We start from the raw sequence: 27404 nt of genomic DNA on the forward strand, positions 1-27404 counted from the left end.
GCATATATGCAGTCAGTCACAAACTGGGAAAAGAGTAACTGGGTTTGCACTAAAGGGGAGCCTTTTCTCCACTGAGTCAAGTCAATTCTGCTGTTGCTTTTGGTCATAGATAAATGTTGTGGCTCGCAGAATGTGTTCTGACAAGGACGCTTGTTGTCGACAACCTTCATCTGATAAGTTGGTGGTTTAGATGATAGGAACAAATTTGACAACATCCCTGTGACAGAAGCGCTGCTTTTATTTATCTTTCTTGGCAGTATGGGCTAGGACATTTTCCTTACGCCTTGGGCTTGGTGGTGGGAGATGGTGATCCGAGAGACATTGCGCTGTGTCTTGTTCTAACCCTGATGCCACACGTACCTCTCTCTGCCCGTGGGTCTGCTGGCTTTCCTGCCACACTCGGTTTTGTTGAGTGGAGGAATAACACAGGTCAAATAAGGCATTTGTTCACTGTCTGTTACTCACTGTGAATAGTTCAGTGACCTTGTTCTCTGAGCTCTGAAAGCCTCTCTGACTTGTGAAGCGGGCTTTGAAGATTTAACTTCAGTTACTTCTCTGAGCTCCTGTATTCACAAACCCCTCAGCGACAGCGGGCTGTAAATGCTTTTTATATTCCATGGAGACCGCTCAGTGAAAGAAGCTATTACTGTGACCATTCAGAAGGTACAGTAGCTTCATGTAAGACATGTGCGACATAGGAAATCCTGAGTACAAATGACCTCTTGGTGAATTGGGAGGATGTCTTACATAGTGGATTTTTCCTGTCTTTGCTGAACCCTGATGGAACTCACAAGGATTTGAGAGGAGGATGCCAAGGAGCGAGAGGGAGTTGCCAGTGCACTGTAGTTTTTGTAGTGTAGGTGAGAAGGTCAGGCAGCGTTAATGTGTTGTGCTTTTTGGTGAAACTCTAGCGTGAAGGTCTGTGTACTGTAAATGCCTGAGAGATGGGAAATCAGAAGGTGCTCTCTACTGTTCCAGCAAGGATTTAAGAGATGTTGCTTTTCTTCAGAGATTCATAAGGAATTACAGTCAGAGTTACCACTAAGGCAGTAGATGATGATGTGCAGGTAGCTAAAAATCAGTTATTTGGAGACAGGCAGCAAACTGAGATCTGTCAGCATAGGGGAACTCAGAATGAGTATTCTGATAGAGCATTACAGCAGAATACCCGTCGTGGTTAAAGTTGCTTTCTATTTCACAATAATCACCGAACCTTTAAAGCAGGAAATACTTGGGAGTCAAAAGCCTTACAAAGAGTCATGTAAGGGAGACGGGAGCTAATGGAGAACAGGACACTGCTGTTAATCAGCTTGTGTGAACGAGCCCTTTGCAGAAGCCTGGGAATGTGACCAGAGACTCCAGAAGCTGCCAGACTGCTGAGGAGCAGCTGTACCCCCTGCAAAGCGACATCACTTTAACTACCTGAGCTGAGCCCATGAGCCTTCATGTAACAGACCTGTCTGATCCATGTATTCCCCTTTGCTGAATCCAGCACTTCTGGAGCTGACTAAGCTCTCACTCTTAGATTTGTATCTCATTTTGCAGCCTTGAGAGGGAGGTACCAGATGAAAAAAACCAGCAGCATTTCAGTCCCTTAAGAGAGGAGCTTTGGAGAGAAAAGCCAGTGTTTCAGTCCCTTAAGATAGGAGCTTTGGAGAGAGCTCTTTGAATCTAGATTCAAACCTTCCAGCACGTCTGCTTCTCCCCTGTTAAAATTAGTAGGGCTCGTAGAAAGTCTCAGAGGAAGCAGTTGGGAGGTGAAAGAAATCTGAACAATTCAAATCCATGTCTTCCACCTCCCCAGAGAATGTTTTAGTCCTAAGTGGTTGCTGGGCTGGGTAAAGGTTGTTGTTTAGCAGGACCATGGTGCACCAAGGAATAAGTAGCTGTGCCAGAGGAGAGAGCATATTGTGTCCCTGGGCTCCGGCATTCAGCTGGGAATGAGGAATTTCTGTGCTGGCAGTACCTTGGGGACCTGGAGGACTCTTGTTTTAAGCCAATTAATGTTTAGTGTAAAAAAAAAAATAAAAAAAAATTATAAGCTATCTTTATAGCTTGTTGAATTTGGCTTGAAATCAGGCCAACTTCCTATTGTAAGATTGGTTGCTGGTTAGGTAAGTCTGCTGTTAAAAATGTCTTCAATTTCACTGTGCCGTGCTTGGCTGGTGCATTTTAGTCTCTTCTTGACAGAGAGGAGGAAGCCAAGGATTTATGGCTGTGGAAAGCTGCCCGCTCCTGGCTTGTACATTCCAGAAATTGTGGTGGAATTTTTTGGTCCCTCAGATGATGATTTTAGAGTCCATCATTTTAGACACGTTGTAGCTTCGATTACTGTTGCATAGAAGGAAAAGTCTTCAAACCTGGTTGATTTCACTGTGACTTTATTTATGTGTTTGAACAGGGGCAGCTGGTCTAGATAGCACTGGGTGTATTGGTCTGCTGAACCTAGCACAGGCAGCAGCTTAATTAATAGAGAAAGGAAGAGTATTTCTGTGGTAATATTTTATACAGAGCTTTTAACTCTTCCAGTTGGGACAAGACTCTGTGCATGGAATCCCCTGCTCAGAGTGAAACCCAGAGGGTCAGAACATGTCTCCACACAAGCCTTTTTTGCTCCGAGAGCTCTGCCTTTGTCCTCGGCCTTGTGCTGCTAATTTAGGCAGGGGTAAATCAGTTCCGTGGTGAGAGGGCCCTGCCAGGAGCTCCGGTGCAGGTGTTCGGACAGGGAGCTGCAGCTGCCCGAAAAGCCATGAATTTACCCAGAGCCCAGAACCACAGGGAGCAAACGGCAGTCTCTGTGCTCTAAAATACTGGCTTGCAAACAACGCTCATCTTCGTCAGGGAACTGATGAATTTACCCACTGCTGGGAGCCAGTGGGCTGGAAAGTGCCTTATGATTGCTCTTCTGAAAAGGATAACTGAACCCTGCTCGATGCTGGAAGGCAGCTTGTGATGCTATGGGACAGAGTGGGCTAGAATCAGAGTATCTGAGAAGAAATGCCACTGGTGGCCTTTTGCTCCATTTCAGAATAAAAATGGGAATGTCACCGTACTGCAACACTAAGTAACGCGTGGCTCAGAAGTTGCGTGAGAGGGTATAGAAACCCAGTTAGAGTGAGATAAGGGAATGTCCTCCCTTCCTTTAAGCACTTAGTCACAGGCAGGCTTGCATTTTGTCAATCTTCATATGTTATTACTGTGGCTTGGTATAAAATATGAAATTACTGAGTGGTATTGCTGCCCCGAGAAAGTGGCTGTGCATGTCTGTATTTGCGTATTGTTCTTTTCAGATAAGTAGTTGCTTCTACTTTTATTTAACTAGCAGTTTTCATGACGCAGTCTTTGTGAGATGATCCACCTTTGCCAACATTCTTGTGCATCAAACAAGAATGGTCATTCCTGTTTAACAGGAGACAAAGCAAAGTCCCAGCCAATGCATCAAGGATCCTGCAGGAAGCAAGCAGGAGGCTGGGGACCACAATCCAGGGAGTCTCTCTCTTGGGGCACAAGACATGGCTATGTCCAAATTACTGCACCTGGGAAGCCTTCACCCGGTTCTGGGTGTCTCCACCTTTGACCAGGCACAGCCCCAAGCAATGCTCTTGCTGGAAGTAAAATGCCAAGAACAGCCCATCTTTGTCAGTTCCTGTATCAGTTGAAGGATTTAGGCAGGCGGAGAGACAGGTTAATATGTTTCCTGTTTCTGTAAGCCCTGCTCTGACAGCTGGTCAGTTCTGGCTGCAGGCCTTCGTAGCCTCTGAATGGCAGGCCATAAATCAGAGCTGGCACATAAAAGAAGAATTGTAATGAAGGCTGAGAGATTCGAGGAGAATTGCTTTCCTGAGTCCCATCCCATTTTCATACATGTACCTACAGATGCTCGCCCTCTCCCTCAGAAATATTTAATGAAGCTTCACTTCTCTGGGAAGACAGACTGCCTAGTAAATGAGATGTCATGGGCAAACACTGCCCTAGCATTAAGGGGATTATTTCCAAATTATTTGAAAAGACTTAGCACGAGGGCAGAAACCATAAATAACAAGGAGCACTTTGTAAAGTTGGAGACAGCCTCATGAGTCCTTGGGAACTTCCCAGTGCAGGGTAGAGACGCAGAACGCAAGGGAACTCCATCTCCCAGAGGGTGTACTGCAGAACAAATGGGTCACCAAAGCAGTCAGCAAAGGGGAGTTTGTTCTGCGTGGCTTCCCGGATCCCTCTGGCAGTGTCGGCTGCAACTGGGTCCTGTCTACTCTGCATGGAATTGAGTACAAGAGGCCCCAGGCTGGCAACCAAGAGCAAGTTAGCGTTAGGAGGTGTGTGAAATGCTGTTTGCAAAACACTGTTGGGCTGCAGGCTTGCAGTGGCAACTTACGGCACAGGACACTTGGCCCAAGATACAGATGGCTTCCATCTTGCAGCAGATGTTTGCCTGCTGCAGACCTTAACCCTGCATGTTTGGTGGTGAGTGTGTGGTACTACACTGGTGTCCTCTAAAAGATGAGATTTGTTTTCCCACAAATTATGTGGAAGTGTTTGACTCTTCTCTGGCATTTGGACTCTGCTTACGCCTGTTTGTTCTTGGAATACAAATACTATTAGCAAGAAGAAGAACTTGGAAGAATGAGGAGTCCTGCTGGGAGATGACCCTTGAGTGCCGTGCCCATTGCACAGTTCCCTCAGTCATGGGTTCTCATGCACGGCTGCGGAGGCTCCTTTTGCTGTGTCTGCACAAGGCTTTCATAATAGTAAAACAGTTGTTTAATTTATCATTACCATCTGTATTGCAGGAGGCAGTTACAGTCCCTCAGCTGAGGCTGGTCCAACCTCATGTTAGGCTGCCTTCTTAACAGGTCTGCCCCAAAAAAATGCTGCTTTTCATGCTGAAGACCTTTCAGTATGAGTAGAAGAGGTGAGATAGGAGAGGAGGAAAGTGAGAGAACATGCAAGTGACTGTCAAGGCCATCAGCAGAATAGCAGTACTGGAATAGGACATTGGTCTGTAGGCTTCCAAATCCAATTAAACTGAAAATTTGCAACTTTGAATTCCTCACCTGTCTGAAGATCGCAGTGTATTAGGGGGGAATAGTACAGTGGTACAAGAATAAAAACCTCACAGTCTTTGGAGACTTTCTTAAATGAAAATATGTTTCGAAGCAAAAAACCATTTGGTCCATCTGTGTCCCATTACTAAGCTGGGGCCATCATCCATTTTCATTAGACAGCGCCTGAGTGTGTGGGTGGGGACAGAGGCCCAGGCAGCTGCCCTGGACACCAGGCTAAAAAGCACCATATGGAAAAGCCTAATGTATGTTAACAGGCATCAGAGACCAAAATTGAAAGAGTAATGGCCCATCCACATGCAGTAGCCTCAATGAGACAAACTCTCAGCACCAATCTGTCAGCTGCAATTTTGGGTCATTACAGTGCTGCTAAGCAGAGGCTAACAGACAAGTTAGAGTAATCGGGCTTCAGCAAGAATAATTCTTCCAGCCATGGTAACGCTCTGGCTGAGTTTCCTCTTTGCTAACATATATCAAACAAAATATCTTCCTTTCCTCAGAGATTCTTCCTGCTTGTCCTCAGGGGATCACAGCCAAACATTTAAATTACGTGCAATAATCTTTTAATTTGCTGGCTGCTTCGTGGCTCTGTATTGCTCTTGCCACTTCAGATAAACACGTGCTATAGCAAGACATAAATAGAGCAAACCGTTTCCCTTTTGCCTGCCCCACAGAGGTGTACCTGAAGTATTTTCATTTTGACCTCTCAGAGTTTCTTCGTTAAGTTTTAATTGTTAACTGAGGAGGCTCAAAGCTTTACTCTGTGCTGTGAGTGCCTTGGTATTCAGGGTGGAATCTGGGTTAGAGCCTATGTCCCTGTACCAAGTTAATTCTGTATATAACCAAATTATTTTGCCTTTCCAGTAGAGCTGAGCATTGCTGGAGCAGAGTAAGCTCTTGCAACTGCGTGGTGGTTACTGGAAGTCACTGGCAGATAGTATGGCTAGGGCAATTTAGGATATACTTTCACGGTCTCTGTGACTAATTTTAAATTAGAGGGCTATAGCATCCACCAAGTCTCCCTTTGCTTGCCAGTAGGCCCAATGCTTCCAGGGTATGTCAGCAATTTCTAGTGGCCTTTTTTTGTATACAACTTTGAGACTCAACAAGTGATGGGCCTGTAGGTAAAAACAGGTGGCAATATGTCCAGCAGGTGTGAAAAAGTCACACATGTAATCATTTATGCTCAGCAGTCTGGTAACCTCTTAATCCAAGGAGTATTTGAGTACCAACATCTGAACGTTTGTTTTTGTACAGCCAGGTTATAGCTCTGCCTATCTCTGAAATGCAGATTTTTCTGAGACAGAATACAGTGCTGTGTTGGCACGAGCTCACTCCTCCTTTGTAGTGCTTCTGTTTAATTGTGTTTTGTTGAAAACTGTATTTAAATGCTGTTATTTTCTTTTTGCAGATTCCCTCTATTGTTCAAGCTTTAGTCATGACTCCTGCAGAAACTTCAGTGTTGTGGATTTCACTAACCGTGTTGAAAAGTGAGGAGCAGGAAGCCCAGGTAAGTGTCCCGCTCATTTAAAAGACAAAATTAAATTTCTCCATGAAACAATAGCAATCTCACTTCAAATCCAAGTGTTTGTTATCACCCAAAACAAAAGCACACAGCAATAAAGGATGTTTTGCTGGTTATGGTTTTGTGAAGATTTCTGTGAAAAAAAAACAAAAAGAAGCTGAGGAGTGAAGTGTCCATGCAGCACAGAACTCCTGCCTTGCATTTTGGTGGGCTTGTTTGTGTTTCTTTCTCCCTGGGGCAAGAAACAAGAGCTTTAGGGTGGAATTCTGGCAAAAATGAGCTTAGATCTAGACTGAAGGATACTGTGCAGTTTGAAAACTTCAAGTTCTTTTGGGCAGAAACAGATTTGACATTGATAGATAAAGCCATTCTTCGTAAAAGTCAATGTGTCTAGAAGGTACCACGCTTATTCCTAACTTCTCCTCCAAAGAGAGGAGCACAATCAGGGATCCAAGACTTCTTTGAAGGGAGATGGATTTGAAGTAGTTGGGAAAGGCATATTACTCCGTTGAGGTGGTGAGCAGAAGTTTAGCACAGCTGGTTGCTTGGTAGGTTTGGTGTTTTTTTCCTGGAGTGCTACAGGCGTTTTAATATACGGGCTCTGATTGATGCGACTGTTGGCTCTGACATGGCCTTCAATCTATTTTCTCCAAGGCAGGAATGAGGTTGTGTGTTATTCAGTGAGGGATTTAGCCAGAGGGAAGATTTGTCCATTTCAATGTATCACACTAACTCTTTAATGTCTGAGCAGTAGCTCTTACTTTGGGAGTGCTTTGGGCTGGCTTTACTATTTATCTAGATTAGTGGGGTGATAGCCTCTTTGTTAGAAAAAAATGAGGTTATGGACAATTGCAGAGGAAGAGAAATGGTGAAAAATGTTTTTGAGTTGAACGGATGAGTAGAAAATGCATTTGGATGTATATATGGACAAGGGGCCTGTTGCAAGTGGGTTTAATGAATTTGCCAGTCTTAATGCTGTTGAGACCTATTCCTCAGCACGTTTCTCAGCTTCTCCCTCTTCCTCCCTCCTTCTCTCTGAGGGGGGAGGGAGCCTGAGGAATTTGCTTTCTTCTCCAGTCTCAGCAAGTTGTACGTTTGGGAGATGAATACAGTTCTTCACAGTGTTAATTATTGTATGTAGAGCAAGAGCAGTCATGAAAGAAGAAGGAAGAAATGAAAAGGAGATGAAAATAGAGACAAGCTTTGACTTCCAAAGGCAGACCTTGTGCTCTCTGCTGAGAGCAACTTGTCTGCTCTGGTTTTGGTGTGGAAGATGAGGTCTGGATTCCCCTTCTTTGAAAAACAAGGGCTCCATCCCAAAGTTAGTGGTGGTCACTGTACTCTGCAGAGTCTGGTTCTGCAGCTAGGAAAGGGTTTAGGCTTGTTTAAGAAAGGATATGACAGTGGAGGATTGTACGGAAACTCCAGCAGGAGATTGATGATGGTTCTTCTGCCAAGCTCGCTTCTCAGTTCTCCCTTGAGAAAGAATGATTTTGGAGAGAGGATACTGCTCAAGTGGATCCTCTCGTTGGAGACCGTGCGGTGGAGGGAATGGCACATGTTAATAGCCTTTTCTAAGCTGGCAAGTGACTTTCCAGGCCTTCCAGGCATCATGGCAGGTGTGTAACCCCAAACTACTCTCTCTAAATGAGATTGTCATTCCTGGGTGCTGTTCTGGGAGCTGAGAAGCTTCTCAAGGCCAAGCTGCTTGGTGAATGAGGCTGTGATAGGTTCAGGGGAGGGTTTTGATTAGGCTCACTCTATTCACAATAGGGACTTCCTGACGGGCTCAGCCTTGGTTAGTCTTTGTGTTCTCTAGTACAGAGATCTGTCATATTTTTCTTGCTTTTCCTTGTTGTTGTCTCCATTCTGCCTTCCCTGGTTTGAGACTTTGTGTTGGACAAGAGATACATGTTAGACGTGTGTTACTTGTCCCCTTTGTTCCTGCTAGCTGTTCGGAGGCAGGCTCACCCAAGGAAAGTGTGTTGGCTGTGCCTGTAACGTGCACAGCATCTTTGCTTGGAGAGAGGACAGCAGGGTATTTTGTCACTTTGGCTCTAGCAGTATCTGAATTGTAACCAAACTCTCTTCCCAGCACAAACAGCTGCTCCAGGGAAGTCAGGGACTTGGAGCCGGCCCAGCAGACACACTGCAGCTACCAGAGATGTGGGCGGGAGCGGGGCGGTAGCTTTGTGAGCTAGTTCAATTTTTGAGAGCCAGGCTAATGGGTCTGGAGAGACAGGCACAGGGAAAAGAGATTCTGACCTACGCAATCTTATGCTGTCTTCCCCGTGGCAGAGTGGGAGCTTTTTCCAGAAGGCAGAGTAATGTGACCAGCATCTCTTACTTGTGTGCTGTCATATTCTTGCCCCAAGGTGATGAATGTGTGCAGTGCAGGGATTTGCCCTGGAATTTATATAGTCATGTGCATAAATGCATACACATGTATCCCTGCAGTGGGTGAAATGGGCTGGCGCACATGAAAATTTCATGCTGTTGGACTCCACAGCTATGTAGGTAAACAGAAATTATACAGGTATTTGCACATTGTCATTTTGATTGTGTACATTTACATAACGTGTAAATTGTGCGTGCATGGTCTCTAATATGTGCATATGTGTGTGCACACACACAAACACGCATGTTCAGAGACTTGTGCTTTGCACCCTGAGCTTTGTGGTTTCCTAGCCTGAGACCAGCACCAGCACCACACAGATGATGTTTTACCTTGTTTTTGAGAGCTCTGTTCACACCAGAGAAGCAAAGCTGTTGACCAGTGTCTACCTCAGAGTTTTTGTTGATCTTCCTAGACAATTTGAGCTCAGATCTGAGTGCTTTCAGATGAGGGCAACGCTGTAGAATTGCATTGACTGTCCTCTGGAAGTCAGTTGGTGCAGAGTAGAGAGGACAAGTCCAGTGATTTTTTCGCTGCTGGAGAAAGGTGCCTTAGCACTCTGTAGCAGCTGGAGTCCATCTTTGCAAACAGAATATAAAACAGTCAGGTACCAGAAGAGAGTGTGGGAAGGAGGAAAACATGCCCTAACTAAAGGGAGAAAGTCTCTTGCCCCATTGCATGAGCTTTCTCTGTTATTTTTGCCCTGGCAAGATTTTTTTTTCCTGTTTCACAGCAGCCAGGCTCTTCCCCCTGCCCCACTCTATGCTCTGCTTGCTCCGTCTGTGTGCTTGTCTTTTGATGTCAGTCACGCTATTTGATTTGTAACAAGGAAACAGAACGCCTTCTCCTTTGCTGCATCCTCCCCCAAGTCCTCTGAACCCCTCAATGCAGGAGGATTGGATTTAGCCACGGAAGAGCAAGCATCAAGACAATCTCTTAGGGCTCTGCAGAGGCAGCTGGCATTTGAGAAAGGGGCAGTGGGGAGCAATGTCTTCGGGGATCACAGCAAGCAGCTATCACGCTCGTTTGCTCTCCTGGTTTGTGACGCAAGGAGAGCCATTGCCATGGCAAATGACTGCACTGTCTCATCCTAGAAGCTGGGAAGGCCTGTGCATAGTTTTCCTCTGTTCATGAACCAGCCTCTTGCTTTGGCCCCGAACCAGCGTTTCGGATCTGGAGGCACGTTCAGATGCTCTCTCTCCTGTTTATTACACCTGAAACATCTGGTCCTGACTGTAGTCAGCCATTGCAGTGCTTTCATGGAGTTGCAGTCAGAACGCAGGAGCTGCCTCTCAAAGGCCCAGAGATGGTTTTCTGCCCCGACACAAGATTTTTTGAGGCAGTGTGTGGTTTTGCATGATCCACTTGAGAATAGATCTGTCTGGGACTGTTTTGATTAAGTGGGTGTGGGGCCATATTGACTTCATTTTTAGAGGATCTCAGGGTTTGTCTGAGAAAGAGAGAAAGAGCTGAGGCTCTTCCTGTAGGAACAGAGGTTTGGCAGAATTTACCTCAGGTAACGTTTTTCCATTTTCAGAATAGGGTCAGAGGGAAATCTGAACTGAAGAGCTAACCTGGGATTTAGCCTGGATCTCACACAACTTCAATGGAGGCCTGAGCTGCAGAGCTGCTTTCCAGCCTTCTCATCTTTTCAGTTGGTTCCTGCTGTTGTCTGGTTTCACAGGGAAAGTGGAGATCAGGTCTCAGGATCTTAGTGGTACCAGCCTGAGGGGCACTGTGTTGGCTGAGCAGCTCTGCGCTTGCTGATTTATTCATGTGTCTGGCTTAGCTTTTTGCACTTAACTGTTGCCACAGGAGGGATTTGAAACCTTCCCTTGACAGACCTCAGTATCGAATCATAAAAGCGTGTTTTGAGACTCTACAGCGTCTGAGAGAGATCATGGGTCTCTTAGTATCTTTGTGTCATTCCGTATTCCTCCATTCCTCAGAAGGTTGTATTTTTTAGTCAAGGGGAAGTCCTTTCTCTGAACCTTGGCTTTCATACATGTTGGTGGTTCTTGAAAATGGCGCCTGCCTTTTGTGGTATCTCAGCTCTGAAGCATGGAAGGAGACAGCGGCACGAGAAGACAGGTGGGCAGACTTCTCAAGAGGCATCTGTCCTCCTCCTGCACAGACAAAAGGGAAGTTGTGGGCAAGAGGAGCATCTGTGGGGCCTGAGGTGAGGTATCACAGTGCTCTGCAGATACTGCTGCATCTGGCTAGCTGGTGCCCAGCAGTTTTTTGGAGGTGGAAGGTTTCTGGGCACAGAAACAGGGATGATTTTGGTATTGTTCACGTCAGGTGCTAAGGACTAAAATCGCAGCAGTCTTACCTCTCCACAGACTGTGCCAGAGGAAAGCCAGTATGTGCACCAAACGTTCAGTTTCTCAAATCTCCAGGATTACAATTTATTAAGTCAACTTTCTTATTTCAGTGTTAGGCTGCAACCATAATCTTCAGGAGCTTCATCATATTCTGGAGCTGAGAGAAACTTTCCAGACCTAAGATCAGAATTGGCTCTCCATGCCTCTGCTCTGAACTGAGCTGGAAGCCTGATATAGGACGTTTCTGGAAGTATTTCTGTCTATGGGAATCAAGCACTAGCCCAATTAGGCATGGACTGATTTTTTGCAAAATTGTCTTTATTCCCTCATTTCCAGACAGTATAAAGTCCACATCTTGCATGTGTTGATAGGATCATTTTAGCACCTAGTGGGCCTTAGGAAAAGCTAGTCCCCTCTGGGTTCTTGTCCATTAACCATGCTTGTACGTACTGCTGCTGCACAATTAATTCTTACTGCTACTGATTTCTCCTTCACTTTTATTAAATGGTGTTTTTTGTTTGCAGTCTGCTAAATGGTTTGTTGGCTTTTGTTTTGTTCGTGCAATAACTCCAGCTTTCCTGCCAGCACCGACATCACTGCCTGGGGTAATGATGTTTTGGCTGTTCAAAAATGAGTATGAAAAGGTGTCCATTTAATTAAAAGATATCTCAGGATAAATTTCCCGTATGTGCAGTGCGGCATTCTGCTCCCTGCTGCAGATCAGCTTTCCTCCTCTGTTTTTGTCAGGGAAGAGGTGGGACCCAGGTTCTGCATTAACATCTCTGGCTTTTCACCCTCTATAAACTAAGGCCTGTCTCCTAAATGTGGATTTGGAAAGCAAGCAGTGGAATTAATAAAGCTTTATGTCCTATAGCTTTGGCTCTCCCTGTTGAATTCCCTGGGGTCGTATAGTAGTATGAAATCCCTGTGTGGATTCACAAATGTTTAAAAGAAATCTGAGTTCATTTTTTTCCTCAGAGAATCTTCAGCGATAGGAATTCATTGTTGTTTTTTTTATCCACCTGCTTATTTCCATTGCAGTAGTATCCTTGGAACTGCTTCTTTTCTGCCAAATTTGGGAGAAATTGACCATTGGGCTTTTAAAGTTAGTAAGTTACAGAGGCAGATTGGTTCACAGAGGAATTTTGTCTTGCTTCTGTAGCAAGCCAGGTTCAAAAGACACAATTTATTAAGTATTTTACCTTTTTACCTTATTGGTGTTCCAGGGTGGACGGGATAAAAAGGAATTGATGAGTATAAACAAGGCATGGGGCAGGTTTCAGTGGATTAAAATGTGCAGCTGAGAAGTGGAAGACTTTGGTGTCTCTTAAACTTGTCCCTGTGTGCGCTGTTGGTGTCACCCGAGTATTCCTGTCCCATTACAGAACCCTCTAACCAGACTCACTCACTATCCTGAAATCTTGTGTTGTGCCCCATTATTTTGTTTTCAGCACCTTCCTGCTCTGACAATGGAAGAAACTGTACTTTCAGTAACATGCTGTGTGCATTAATAGCAATTGCGGATCAGCTGGTTAGAGGAGTGTTGCCCAGCTCCCCTCGCTGTCTGGAGCCACTCTGTACCTCCTCCCACTGCCTGCCTTCCCGCAGAGCTGCCATAGTAGGGCTGCCTCCAAGAGCCTGCAGCATTCCTAATCCATCAGCTCCATCTCTGCCTCTCCCTGTCACTGACTGAGGCCTCACGCGCTGGTTTTTAGCGATTGCTGTTCCCAGAACTCAGCAGGCTGAAGGGGGTGGAAGGGAGATAAACATCAGAGTTCAACATCCAGACGAACACAGCAGAGCACACACAATAAATACATCCGCCCCCAAATGCAAATACATCAGAAGAGATTCCTTCCCCGGGGCTCGGAGCAGAGCAGGCTCAGACAGGAGTGCAACACGATGAGGTGAGTGCGGTCACAGGGACCTCCCCAGCTCCTCTGGCCACTTGGCTTTGTGCAACCCTTAGAAGGCACGAGTGTGATTCTCACCTTGTTTAGCTGTTACTACAGTATGACTCCACTGGTACCTCCTGATTTCTGCCATTGTCAGGGGAGAAGGGGTGTTGGGCATGATGATTTCAGCTAGCGCCGAGATAGCTGATTTAGTATCAAGACTGGCAGCTTGGATGCGTGGCTTTTGGGGTATGATTTAACTTGATGTTCACTCTTTCTCCATTAATCTCTGTTCCTTTGACACAGGCTGTTTGTCTTGCTGGCTGTGCTTTACAGTGGAGTAAGCAGCAGCATTGTGCTGCAGAAGATGTATGGGAGGATCACGTCCCCCAACTTCCCAAACGGCTACCCAAATCACAAGGAGAGAATCTGGAATATTACTGTCCCCAAGGGATATTCTGTCCGCATCTACTTCACCCATTTCAACCTGGAGCTGTCCTACCTGTGTGAATACGATTATGTGAAGGTATGTGTAGGGCAGGGTGACGTGTAGCAGGCTCAGTTGTTGAAAACTCTTTATATGTGATCCTGAACACATGCAGGACCAACAAAACTGTTGTAAGCACTTGATTCTAGTCTGCTCATAAAGTCCAGGCTCAGCTGATTTCAAAATGATGTGTTTATTGAGGCCCACGGGACCAGGAAGTAGAACTGATTGTTATGTTGGAACATCTGAAACTTGACTTGTTTGTGCTCAGAAAATTCTGATGTTCCTCTCTCATGAAGCAAAAGGGTTGAAATTTTGCCCTCCAAAAAACCCCGTTTGAGCTTCATTTTGCTTAAGTTACACTGTGTGTTTTAAATTAACAAGTAGTGCTTTACACAGAGTGTAATGGGAGACTGTAAAAGTGGAAGCGATAGTCTAAACAAGATACTGTCAACTTGTCTAAACGTGCACTCACAACACTTGCTGTGGTGTGTTTGCTTGCTAATGTGAGAAACAACCTCAGGAAAAGAAACAAAGATACTGTCTTTGGGAAGTGTTTGGGTGATCAGGGGTGTCCCTGAAAGGTTTGTACTCCATGTGCTCCAGTCTAGGCTGATTTGAGGCCCTGCTACCTCTGCACTCAATTTTGTTGTTTGCAAGGGCCTGATCCACGTTAAAGAGGGAGCTGTGTTCACAGGGAGTATGCAAACCCAGTGCATTGGCAGTGCTTTTGAATCTGATGGAAATAAATCAGGCAGCCTTGTTCCCGTTTAGGAAGATCTCATTTCCATGGGTTTACGTGGCAAGTTGCTCCCATTCCCCAAATCTGTGGTGTTTTTCATGTCATTTCCTTCGGGCAGGACAGAATACTCATTTCTGGTATGTCTGTAGTGCACAGTTCTCTTACTACTGTGTACATGTATCAGGACATTTCTCTTGTATTAAAAACACAAGGTAAATGAGGAGCTGGAACTGTAATAAGTGACTCATAGAGCAAGTGAGTCACTAGTTTAAAGGGACCTTTTACTATCTATTTGAATTTGTCAGTGTATGAAACCTTTTTACTCCAATTGTCTGTGGCTTTACCAAGATCTTACTGTGACTGAGAGTGCCAGGTTAACAAGAGCATTAGAAATAAAGCATGGTGCTGAGAGCCCAGGCTGGCATCACAGCTTTACGTGGGCCTCTGAAGGGGAAAAGGGAGACAAAATTACGGGCTTAAGACATAGAATATGTTGGGCTTAAGAATATTTCACAGAGAATAGGGGAAATCTTCTCTTATCTGTCCCTGGATCTGGACTGACCTCCAGAATTACCTTTTGAGAGCATCCAAGCCTCCTTTCTCACACCATTAAACACATGCTTCCCAAGCTGTGGCTGCAGGTTGGGAAGAGAAAAGCTCTGTGCTCATCTGGTGGATTTGTCTGCCCATTTTGCAGCTGAGCTCTGGTGGGAAGACCTTGGCTACGCTGTGTGGAAAGGATAGTACAGACACCGAGGAGGCTCCGGACAACAAGACATATGTCTCCGTTGACAACAACCTCATGGTAGTGTTTCGGTCTGACTACTCCAATGAGAAACTATTCTCGGGCTTTGAGGCCTTTTACGCTGCCGAAGGTAAGAGACCAACCCCTCTTGGAGATGAAAGAGACACAGCTCTGGTGGGGCTGGTGCTTCCCTGTGCTCTTACAGACTGCGGCTGATGGTGGGAGGTAGGAGAATGTGGTCTCGTTGGATGGAGGCAGATGCAAAAGGGCACAGCAACTAAAGGCAGACAAGCCCACCTCCCAAAACAGTGGCTCAGACCAAAACAAAGTGTTGCTGAAGGGTGTTGGTTGCCTAATTCTGTGTTTCACCCATTAGATATCGATGAGTGCAAACAACTGTTTGATGGTGAACCCCTCTGCAATCATCACTGTCACAACTATGTGGGGGGCTACTATTGCAGCTGCCGGGTTGGCTACACACTGCATGGAAACAAGAGGACGTGCACAGGTGAGCTCTTGCTAGATGGGGAGATGCTTCCCTACCTGCAGCATCCCCTTAAATCCAGTCCCAACACTAGCATCAAGGGGAAAGCTGTGGTTTTTTATTGTCATTTTTGGTATTCCCTATGTGCCTGGTGCAGAGGGAAGAAGGTACAGGGGGTGAGTCAGGGCTGTGAGTAGAGGCCTGGCTTTGCAGAGGGTTTGTGGGCTAATTGCTGCTGTTCAGGACAGCAGTATCGTGTCACAGTGAAATGGTGCACTGGCAGCTGGTTTTGGTTACCCCTTAGGCAGCATCCACTTGCGTTCAGTGTTAGACAGATTGAATGGAGAAGCAAGAAACTTGTCTTACACTGCCCACTGCAGACACTTTGAGTTTTCATGAAAAACTTGCAAAACTGAGTATATCTTGCTCCCTGGTGCTGAGGTACTGAGAACTGTGGACCCAAGTTAGTAGATGTGTTGGAAAAACTAACAGTTGAGTTGTGAAGTCTAATGGAGAAATAGTTTGCTTACCTTCCCTGGAAGGACACAGGCCAAGAAGCAGCACAGTCCACGTATCACTGACACCAGATACAACGATCCACTCATTAAATGGGCGACAAGGCCAGGGACAGATCTCTTGTTCTGAAGGACGTACAGTGCGAGGTTGACCCGGCTGACCTGCTTGGCTCTGCTTCTCAGCTCACAACCAGGGAAAGCTGATGTGTCATCAGGCAGCGAAATGTCTGAGTCAGCGCAGTGATCGGCACCTCTGGATTCACTTCGCAGTGAAACGTGTGCCCACACGTGGTGTCACATTCATACTTTGTGGGTGCAGCTTTGCCCACATGGAGCTGAATCCTGTCTGGAAAGAACCAGCACGCATTCCGCTCACTAAATACTGTCATAGGTGGGGAGATGGTTTCTCTGAGCTCCCCAGTGCTGAGATACAGAACTGGATCTAACTTCCAGTGCTTATGGCCACCTTGGCATTTAGCTTCCCAACTCCAGCCTATTACAAACCCTCTCCAGCCAGGGCTGCCTGGCTCTGATTCAGGGTTCAAACTCCTCGTATCTCCAGTGTATTGGAAGAGACCTGTTCATTCAACCTCCTCTTCCGAAAGTGATGGCTTTTAGCACAAGTGTATGGATTTACTTATGCTATAAAGCATGTGCCTGGTCTTAATGTGAAGGTGCAAAATGAATAGCTGTGAACTAGCAGACTGGCAGCTTTGGATTGACCGTTCATGTGTGCACACTTCTGCCCCCCTCCTTGAACACGCCGCTGACAGAGGGAGCTTATCGGTGCTATTGAAGGGCTGGGCTACCCTGATGGCTCTACCCATTGTGTGTGTTGGGAATCACTATGGTGCAGCTGATGTGCTGGAACCTGTTCACATTTCAGAGGCCTTAAGATGCAAGGGATGAAGCTGCTCCAGCCACTGGGCTGAGCTGCAGAGCAAAGATCTTTGCAGATCCCCTTCATGAGATGAGAGCAAAAGCTGCTGCTTTAATTTTTGGGCTCCTCTCCAACCAAGCTGATATTGACAGGCTTTTTTTTTTTTCTCCTTTATTTTCCAGCATGAGATAATTAAGCTTCTCCTCGCTTAGGCAGAGATGGAGACAGATGTGCTGGGAAGAGCTGGTTTGCCCTCCCTCCTGACCTGCCTGTTGCAGTCTGCCTAAGGGCTGAAGGCTTCTCTCGCTCTGTGACTTGTATGTCTTGGTTCCTTGCCTTTCAGACCTGCCTCCTGCAGACAATAAAGAGGCTGTTCCTTGTTGAAAGCTGATGGCAGCCTCTGGGGCATTCATTTTCATGCATTTCCCATGTGTCACTAGGGAAAAAAAGATAAGGCAGGAGCTGATAAGAGAGGAGTCATTGTGAAAGGCCCCTGAGCATCACAGCTACCTGAAGATTCTTGAATCTCTTGTCCAGCTCTTGTTGCTTGACCTTCTGTAGTTCTTAAACTGCAAGAAGACCAGAACCACACATTTGTTCCCTAATGTTCCACCCAGACTTGTAGATGGAAACTCTTTATTTTCTGAGCCCGTTCACTCTTTGGAAAGGTTTGAATTTTGGTGGGTTTTTTTTAAATCCGAATTGTGTGACTGCGGCCATATCTCCCATTGGGAACCTCATGTTACGGCTGAAATGTGTTCTGGTGAGCAAAGCCTCAGGAGTTCCAGGAGTTTGGTAAAGTAACACGAATGTCACCAGGGCAGCTTTCGTGTCTTGCCTTCATACAAGGGAAGGCAGCAGTGCCCTCCCCACATAGATGCAACACAAGGAACCTTGTTCTTCAGCGCAATTGCTTGTGGCATGGATTGATACTGTCTCAGTCCCTGACAGTGCCTGGCACTGCTCCACATTAATTTCCATTCGTTGTCCTTTTAGACTGTCCCCTCTTTGGGCAGGGACCATCTTCTTAAAACCTGTTGGAGAAATACTGTGCTCCAAACTTGTCAGTGATTAGAGCTCCCCAGCTCTGCGGAGGAAACATGATTATTGCCAGAGGTTACCAAGTCAGAGCTGAGCAGCTGTAGGTGAATTGCTGAAGATTAAAAAGCTCGAGGGATTAAGGAGCATTAGTCAATCAGCATTTCCTTATTTCTGCAATTTAGCAGGAGTTGCTTTTAATTGTAATTTACGAGATTCAGTTTCTCCAACCCCATCTCCACTCTTTAGTGCTTGGAGTAAATGGGGGAGGAACCCTTTCCCAAGTGAGCACAGGAGGAGATGGAGAGGCTTTTAAATGAGACACTTGACTCACTTCGGGTCACTGCATTTGCAGACTTCTGTGTTACCTTGGGCCAGTCCCTTTATATCAGCTTTGAACATCCCTCTGCAAAATGAGAGGTAACATCACTGTCTTGACATACTGGGAAGATGCTTAATAAGTGTCGCAGAAGGTAAATGCTGCAGAGAACTGATCTGGGGGCAGAGAGGCTGTGCGAGCAGTAACCAAGCCTTACTTCTGCCGTATTTAATCTTGTTCAGAAGCTGTTTCATGGTCACATTGAATTGTGATCAAAGGAGCTTGAAATTTTGCCATGGCTCGGTGATACAATTTATGACCCACCTTTCATTGGAGACTTAATGAGCCAATGACAACGGACTTGCAAGTTTTGAGGGGGTCGTTTTTCAGAGTTCAAGCCTCTGGCAAACAGCTCATTCTGATTCTAATAAAAATACAGCCTAAGCATAATTGAGCACTCTCTGGACAGCTCTAAAGCTTGTACTGAGAAGTCAAGGGACAGCATTTCTGCTGGCAGGTGTTAAAAAATTATTTGATCCTTTTTGTGCTGGCTAGTTTATGAGTTTCTTGCTTGCAAACTTATGGAAAAAAATACTGCCCTGACAAAGGGAACTCCCAGCGGCCACATCCAGGAGATAGTAGGAGAAAAGTAAGGTCCAGTTTAAGCCTTTTCATCTTCAAGCTGCAAAGTCCCTTGGACTAGCAGAGGATCTTCTGTTGGGTCAGCTAGTTCAGGATACTCATGTGAGCACAAGTCAAGAGAGTTTATTGGTGATGACTCACATTTTTCCAAACTGTATTATGAAAATCTCACCTCAAAATTATGAAACTGAGTTTAAAGGAGACAGATGTAATGAAGCATGAAGAACTATTAGTCTCTGTCTTTCTCCTCCTTTAGTCCTTCAACACAAGGTGAAGGCCAGTTTTCTGAATTAGTGGGATATTAATGGGGCGCTGTTCTTGTAGTGTAACAGTGTGGGGATCCCAGCTCTGTGCAGAGATGTGGTGCTGGTTTTTGGCACGTGAACACAGAGCAGTCACTGCCCTGAGGAGCCGCTCAACCAGCACCTGGGAAGCTCAGAGCTATTCTGGAATATGCATGTTAGAATGGATCCAGGCTAAGGATCCCTCATGTCCCGTCTCCTGCCTCTGATACTGCCCAGCGTCTTGTGCTTCAGTGGGAGAGACAGTTCAGTGGGTGATTTTTCAAGTATGCTCCCATACAGAAGCATAATCTTGTGCAGTACATCCTGTGTGGTCCATAGGCTACTTAGCTTAAGATGAATTTAGGGCACTAGTGTATAAAAGTTTGCCTTAGATTTCATGTAACAGCACGTTGCACAGATTAATTATATGCTATTTCTTAATCCTGATTTTGTATCAGAGTTGTGGGTTTCAGCCTTTAATTTCATCACGTGTCCCTTTGCCCTTTTATTACTAGAGAAAGTAAACAGCCTTCAGAAACTATGGTGTTTGGTTCTACACAGTGTTCTTCTGTCTCTCCATGCATATGTGTGTGTGGGTGTTACCACACAGTGGTCTTTTCTCCACCATTTTTCTTTTACATGTTTTTATGCTAAGCTTTAGTCTAATAACATTCCTTTAAACATACTTTAAGGAAAGCAGATAATATGATCATTACTGTAAACAGAAGCCAAGGTGTTGCTGCCGTCTAGCTCTGAGGTTCTTGTAAGAGGGGATTTAACCTCACCAACCTGAATGTCCCTTCTGTGCTCAGTAGATCCCGTGCCTGGGGAAAGCTGGTTTTGTAGGTAATAGGGAAGGATGCTGATGCAGAACTAGCAGAAGACTTGAGATTCTAACATCCTAATGATTTCAGTAGGGAGTTAAGGGTGTAAAGATAGTACTCGTTATATTGTAGCTTGTATGCGTAGGGTAAGACTTCCCACTGAGTCGTCTTTCACACCGAAGGATTCCATGTTTTCATTCCTATCTCTTCCTGTAATTGTCTCCAGACTACTCCTGTAGGGGCTGTAGAGCTGGGACAGATATTCGCAGCGTGAGGAAATTTCAGTTTTTCGGAGAAGCAGATTTTTTTTGCACATAGATGGCTGTGAGCAGTGTTCTGCTAAAGCTGCATATCAAGTAGGGTTTGGGGTGTTTCTTAGCCTGGGCTTGCAGCAGGTGGAAGGAAGCGTTATAGCGGGACCTGAAAGCCTGGAGGGAGGCGGTGAGCTGTGCGTCACGGGCAGCATTGTCAGCAGCACCTGCAGCAGCTCAGGAGAGTGTGCTGCAGAACGTGCTTTATTCTTACAAAGCCATCAAATGCTTCTGTAGTTTGGGGCACAATCGATGGAATTACAGAAACGTGTATTTAGCTGGGAAGAATGAGGTAATAACAATTAAGGAAAAAAACCCACTTGCTGATAATCCTCTACAAGTATAGCATGAAAGGAAAAGATTTAATTCCCATTGTAGCTCGATTTCTGCAAAGCAGTGTGCTGTTAGGCTGGATTCAGAGGCAGCCAGAACCTCCAGGTGACTTAGTCAAGCTTTCTCTGCTTCTTTGGACCAGGAGAGGCATTTCAAACAGGATTTAAAAATTAGGAGAGTGCTCAGTTTTAACAGAATAGGCATTTCTAGGCATTTATTAGCTGTTTTACTCTGTGTTTTTGTCAGCTGTGTTTGAAAACCTGGGACAATGCATTCAGAGTAGAGCACACAGATGCTCAGTCACTGTGGTGATGGATAGGTCTATGTGAGATAAAAGCAGCTGCTCATAACTTTCTGGGAAGATGGACAGGGTAAGATTGTTCTGAAATTACAGCTTGTGCTAAAAGAAACACTTAGTACCCGAGTGCATCATGACTTGTGTTGCAGCATTGTAGTTGTGCTAAGAGCCACACAAACATAAAATAGAAAGCTTATCATTTTACCCGTTCCTGCTTTCCTTTCCAAGTAAAAACTTGTATCTAGATACTTCCTGTAGCAGCAAGGAGGGCTGTTGGATAGGTATGGGGTGGAAGCAGGTTTCATCATCTGAAGAACAGGAGCTTAGAATCTTGGCCAATGAAACCCATAGTTAGTTAAGGGACGATAATGCTCATGTTCTCATTCACAACTTGGTCCCCTTCCATTAAAATGACAACCTTAAACTGCATGGTCTGTTTTAGTTGATAATCTGTAATTAATGACTGGATAGTGGCATTTGTGTTGGTGGAGGTCAGCATGGTGTGTTTAAGGATGCAATTCGAAGTCAAACAATTTCCCTCTTACAATTAATTCCGTGTCACAGTGGTGCAAAAATACCCGGGTGTTATCAGCCAGTCTCACATTCCTCATCAATTAAAGGATTGCTCCTACAGCTTTTGCAGCACATCATAAAGCCTTTGTTCCCAGCTGATCAAAGCACCACTTCACAGTGATCAGATGCTGTCAACAAGCAGAGATCCTCGGGGCACTTGTGGCTCTTCCTTCTTGCTTCTCTTCAGCAGGGAGCATTTGTGGCTCCGATTGTGTCGGCAAGAGGCACAGCTGGTTTTGCTCAGAGAATACAATTACATTCTAAATGTCTGGCAACAAAGGCATTAAAAAAGAAAGAGCTGCATTTAGAGGCTTCTGGAATTGAGGAGCTGGTAGCTGTCCTGCCACTCTCCACACGCCCGTGCAGCAGCCAAGCTGCAAATTTAACACCTCGGAATGTTTCTGAGGAGTTTCCAGCCATCACACGTATTTGTGACCTCCAGCCCTGTCACTAAGTGGTGCTTTCCTGGTGTCCTTCCCTGCCCCGCTTCTGGATAATGCCCGTGCCCTGGTCCTGCCACAGCAGAGAGAGAAGGCAATTTTCTCAGCAATGACAAATGCCCACTGGTGAAATGTGTGAGACGGGCTGCATTTCACAGGCAGGTAGATACGGGGCTCTGAAACTTTTCGAAGGGACAGACTGGTGTAGAAAAAGATCCACTGCCTTTACCCAGTCTGGCTGAACTGAGTTGATACAACTGTGATCCTCATTTTCTGTTGGATTTTTTTTTCTAGCCCACTGTCAGGGGCAGATTTTTAGTGAAAGACTTGGAGAAATCACCAGCCCTGACTGTCCCAACACCTTATCCCCAGCTCAGCTCCCGCAGCTGCACTGTCCAGGGAGAAGATGGCTCCCTGATCCCGCTGGAATTTACAGAGACCTTTAATGTGGAGACACTCCCAGGCATGTTGTGCCCCTGCCATGTCCTTAAGGTAAGGTGAAGCTTATTGCATTTCATCACAGCTTTTGTGAGACAGGCCCAGTTCTTCCACTGCATCTTCTTCAGCCTGGGTTTCGTCATGTTAATCTACAGTTTCATCTCCCAGTATCTCTCCTCATTCATTTCTTCTTCAGTTTTGTTGGGGTTTTCTTTGTTCCTTTCAACACCTTCCTTTTTTGGGAAATTCACCAAAACCAGAACCAAGCACACCTACATGTGATGACTTGGTAGATCTCATCACAACCTCTGACCTTATTCACAGATCAGTGATCCCAGGGGAGTCAGTTAAACCTTTTGCATTCAGTTTGCTTCTCTCTAAAATGGAGCCGGTGGCTCCCTGGGAATTCCACGGCAGACGGGATGCTCCGGGAAAAGGCACCCTGTGAGTTACAGAGTGAGGAGCCATCACTCCAACCACCTCCCTGGTTTTTTAAACTTTGCAAGAAAGGACTGTTCAAATTCAGGGAGTCATTGTATTAAAATCGTTTTTTTTGTCTATAAGCCTCATGGAAGGAGGAATAAAAACAGTTGGTTTGCCTTTTCTCATTCTTTTTAGGTTAAAACACCCAAAAAGCAATTCAGCCAATTCTGTGGAAAGACTGCCTGCAAAAATGGAGACGCAGGTTAGTGTTGGGAATATGACTTCCATAACTGATATCTCAGGAGCACACTCTGGGAGGAAGATGAAGGTGAAATACACGGCAGCAGGTGGGTGGGAGGCCTCTGTTTAGTTCTCAAGTTGAAACTATTCCCAGAACTTCATTCTGGAAAGGCCTGAATAGCGACCAGATAGTGGTGCTTTGAAACGCTGGTTTTATGCTTAGCAAATTAAGCCATTGAACTATTAAACATTGTAGCTGCAAAGTAGTTTCCTTCTGAAGTTTTAAGAGAACTCCAGAATTTGAGTTCAACTCGGGTCCAGGCGTATGATTTTATTTTAGGAAACAATTTTCCCAACTTGTCAGGAGTTATGAGGTGTGTGTTGAGGCGACGGAGGTCCTGGGACCATCCATCTGTCTTATTCTCAGCAATTGTAGATCTGTGTCCGTGTGAGTGACGCGGTGTCAAAAGCCTTTAGGAGTAAGTAACAAATTCACTCTTAAAGGGAATATTCTGTTTTCGGATCCTCTGCAGGTCGGCCATGTCCCAGTCCTGAAGCACCACCCCATGGACACATCGCACCAGTGCAAGCGCGGTACGTTGTGGGTGACCGCTCTGCTCTCTCTGGTGACATCGGAAACGTGCTACTTGAAGCAGGTGAACCACTGTCAGCCCTATTGGACTTAATTTCTCAGGGATTGAACACGTAGGTGCCTTTTCTCATTAACAATTTCTTTTGCTGCCATTGAGGTGTATTGAGTACATTATGTATTATGAGTTACAGATGATAGGACAAGAGGCAATGGCCTCAAGTTACGCCAGGGGAAGTTCAGGTTAGATATTAGGAAATATTTCTTTACTGAAAGGGTTGTCAGGCATTGGAATGGGCTGCCCAGGGAGGTGGTTGAGGCACCATCCCTGGAGGTATTCAAGAGAGGAGTTGACATAGTGCTTGGGAATATGGATTAGTGTTGGGTGGTGTGGTGGTGTGTGTGTGGGTTGCGTGTGTGGTGGTTTTGTTTTTGTTTTTTTGTGTTGTGTGTTTGTTTTTTTTTTTTTTTCATTGGTTGGACTAGATGATCTAAAAAGGTCCCTTCCAACCTCTGTGATTCTGTGATTCTGTGAATTTCTCAGCAGTGGTCCCTTCTTTGCTGTCATAGAACCATAGAATCATAGAATGGTTAGAGTTGGAAGGGACCTTAAAGGTCATCCAGTTCCAACCCCCCTGCCATGGGCAGGGACACCTCCCACCAGACCAGGTTGCTCAAAGCCCCGTCCAGCCTGGTCTTGGAGCCAGGAGCCTTGGCCTCCTCCCCAAAGAACGCCGTTTCCGCATCCGCCTGTGTGTACGTGTGCCCACGCTGATGCTCTTTGAATGCTGCCGCTTAGAGATTTGCTTGTAATTACGTTGGAAGAAAAGAATGATTTTACGAAAGATTTCACCAGATCAGTGTAGCGAGGATTTTTAATGTTCTTTCATTTCTTCCTGCATCTCTCCGGGGGAGTTAAAACTGGAATGAAGACTTGGGCCTTCCTGCTGAATGGCGCGTTCCAGACTTAGCTCTTAATAACACCCTGCTCCCAGCAGGCAGTTTCGCGAGGTACTCTGGTCCCTGTGTGCTCACAGCAAAATTTGAAAATCACAGTTAGGTGATTGAGTCTTAGGACAACTGTTGTTATTTCTGTAACTAACCCTGTTTGATGTGGAATTAATTTGACCTTTTATTTCTAGTCCTGCTTCTTGGAGGATTAAAATGTTGCGACGTCTTTCGTAGCGGAATGTCAAAGGGAAGCTTCTTGGAACAAACTGACGGCAAAATGCATCAGTGAGTCAGGGCTAGTATTTGTGAATTTGAAAAATAATTTGAAAATAAATTTTCTATATTTATATAGTCTTATAGAACCTCTCAGGTGGGGAGGCAGAACCATCTCATTGTAGAATGTTCACTCTAGAAATTAGATTAACGCCTTTATAACGCCTCTGATTTTCAAAATGGCAAGTGCTACAATTGCTGCTTAACGGGGAAGACCAATAACCAAACTAGAAATGTTGTGATAACCACGCTGTGAGCTGCGCTCCCTGCAGCTGTTAACACTGACCTTATATTTATCTGTTAAATTGTTCACTATTTTAACATCCCTTGGTCTCGCCCCAGGCTCCCTGTTGCTGCCGGCGTTGCAGATCAGTGCCACAAACTCACTTCAGTCCTTGCAGAGAATAAAAAGCTGAACCTTAAGCTTGTTCCAGCTTTTCAGGAGAAAGCTGCTCCAGAAATAACTAAATTGTTGATGCTTTTAAATTGCTTGGCATTGTTTCTGAAAAATGAACCACGCTCCAGAAGTATTTGTGGGGGGAAAAGGCACGGAATGCCCTTTGGCAGAGCACTGCCTTGGGGGCTTTTTGTTTTGTTATAATGCTTGAACCACTAAATTAGTTACTGTGTAAAATTACTCAAGATTCACGACAGTTTTGGAAGAAACATTTTACAATGTGAAAGCTTAATTGTTCCTCTTATCTTTTAGATTAGAATATCCATATATTCCAATTACCTTCATTTACATTCAGAACAAATACTTAGCTTCTCTGCGCCCAAATTCCTCAGCAAACCCGTCTCTCTTGATGACAGAACATTTCCAAAGGATGTGTGTGATACCGACTAATGAAAATTAGACTCCAAATCAAATAGTCATTTGCAAGCAATTTTACCATTCCAAAACAATCTAGAAATTACATTTAGAATCATTAACTTGATTTAATCCATAGGAGCATAATAATTCAGTGTCCGAATCTTAAAATGTTTTAACAGTTATTGCTGCCTTCATTGTTTTGTGGAAGAAGTGGAGAAGTGGAAGAGCGGAGCATGCGCATAAAGGGGGGGAGCCTGGAGCCTTTCCCGGCAAGTGACGTTAATTACAGAGCGAGGAGGATTAGGAGGTGGGTCATTTTTATGGGACAACCGGGTTCTAGCAGCTGCTCGTGGAGTAGTTGATCAAAGAAACCTCTCAGCTTTGAGGATTAAATTGGGGGATTTTGAACAAATGCTCGTTTTGCTAAGAAGAAGCCCACCAGAAAAATTTTTTATTCATAAAGGTTATAAAAAATGATCTTGTCATTGTTGAGACTGATATTGTACTGGTCACACTGGAGCAGAAAGTCTCAGCACCAATATCACACCCATTTGTTTATCAGGGAAAGACGACGTCGGCCGAAGGCCGTGCAGATGTGTAGACAAATACACCATCTCATGGAACCCCTTCTGGTAGCCAGGGGAGGGGCAGTGGGGGCCACTGGGCTCTCGTGTGCCCAGGCCAACGCACGGCTCAGGGTCTGTGATGGGTCCTGGGGTTCAGATCGGGCTGTTGTGGGGCAGGAGTCACCAGTTACAGCCTTTGCATGGGAAGCATTATTTTAAATAATTCTTGTAAGTCTTCCATTTGCAATTCCTACCAGCTGTTACTTAAGATTACATTAATGGCTGGAGTATTTAAATACTTAATAAACATTAAGGATTTAGTGCTGTTTTCTAAGCCTAACCATTCTGTTAAAAAAGATAAAAAAACTTGAGTATTAATTTGTTTTCTGTCCCACCAGCTGTTAAAAGACCTTTAAATGTACTGAATTGCCATCTGAAGGCAAAAAAGGCATTAGTCTGTACTTAATAAAGTATATTTTGTTTACTTTTTAAATAGCGCTGCGGATTCATGTAAGACGGCAGCTTTTGAATGAACACGCATCCAGTGAAAGCACGTGGAGCATCGAGGTACCGTCCCCCTCTCCCTCCCGAGAAACCCCAGCAGTTCCGGCTGAGGCTGCATTTAGGGACGTTTCCCTACAATGCCGTGGCTTCCAAGTGCCTGTTTTCCTGAACATAACTTTATAAAGAATAACATCGCACATTCAGATTCCTAAATTCATTACGTGTTCAGCTGACAACAGATTCTCAGAACTAACTGGAAGCAATATTATAAAAAAAACCCTATTTTGACTGCATCTATCCCCTCATCTACAGAAACATCCTCTTTCTTGCATCTCACATTCTGTCATTGGCATTTCGCTTTCTAGAATGATGTCACTGAAAATGAAATCTCTTGAAAAAAACCAAACATGACTCCAAACACTTCAATATGTTTTCAACAGTAGTTTATTTACTCACTTATAAACACTGGAGTACGCAAAGCCGTTCGAAAAT

At 45.1% G+C, this 27404-nt stretch overlaps 1 protein-coding gene across 1 annotated transcript; it reads left to right on the forward strand.

The window, feature by feature from the left end:
• The first annotated feature begins 13566 nt into the window (after window positions 1-13566).
• MASP2 (MBL associated serine protease 2) lies at window positions 13567-26478 on the forward strand. The gene is given in 13 exon segments (XM_074161447.1): window positions 13567-13725; window positions 15126-15303; window positions 15550-15681; window positions 22409-22464; window positions 22466-22606; window positions 23171-23214; window positions 23216-23322; window positions 23749-23867; window positions 24962-25040; window positions 26022-26108; window positions 26111-26310; window positions 26312-26369; window positions 26372-26478. Coding segments are annotated over 13 exon segments (1467 nt in total).
• Window positions 26479-27404: the final 926 nt, after the last annotated feature.

This window comes from Numenius arquata, chromosome 20 (assembly GCF_964106895.1).
Source record: "Numenius arquata chromosome 20, bNumArq3.hap1.1, whole genome shotgun sequence".
NCBI classification, from domain to species: domain Eukaryota; kingdom Metazoa; phylum Chordata; class Aves; order Charadriiformes; family Scolopacidae; genus Numenius; species Numenius arquata.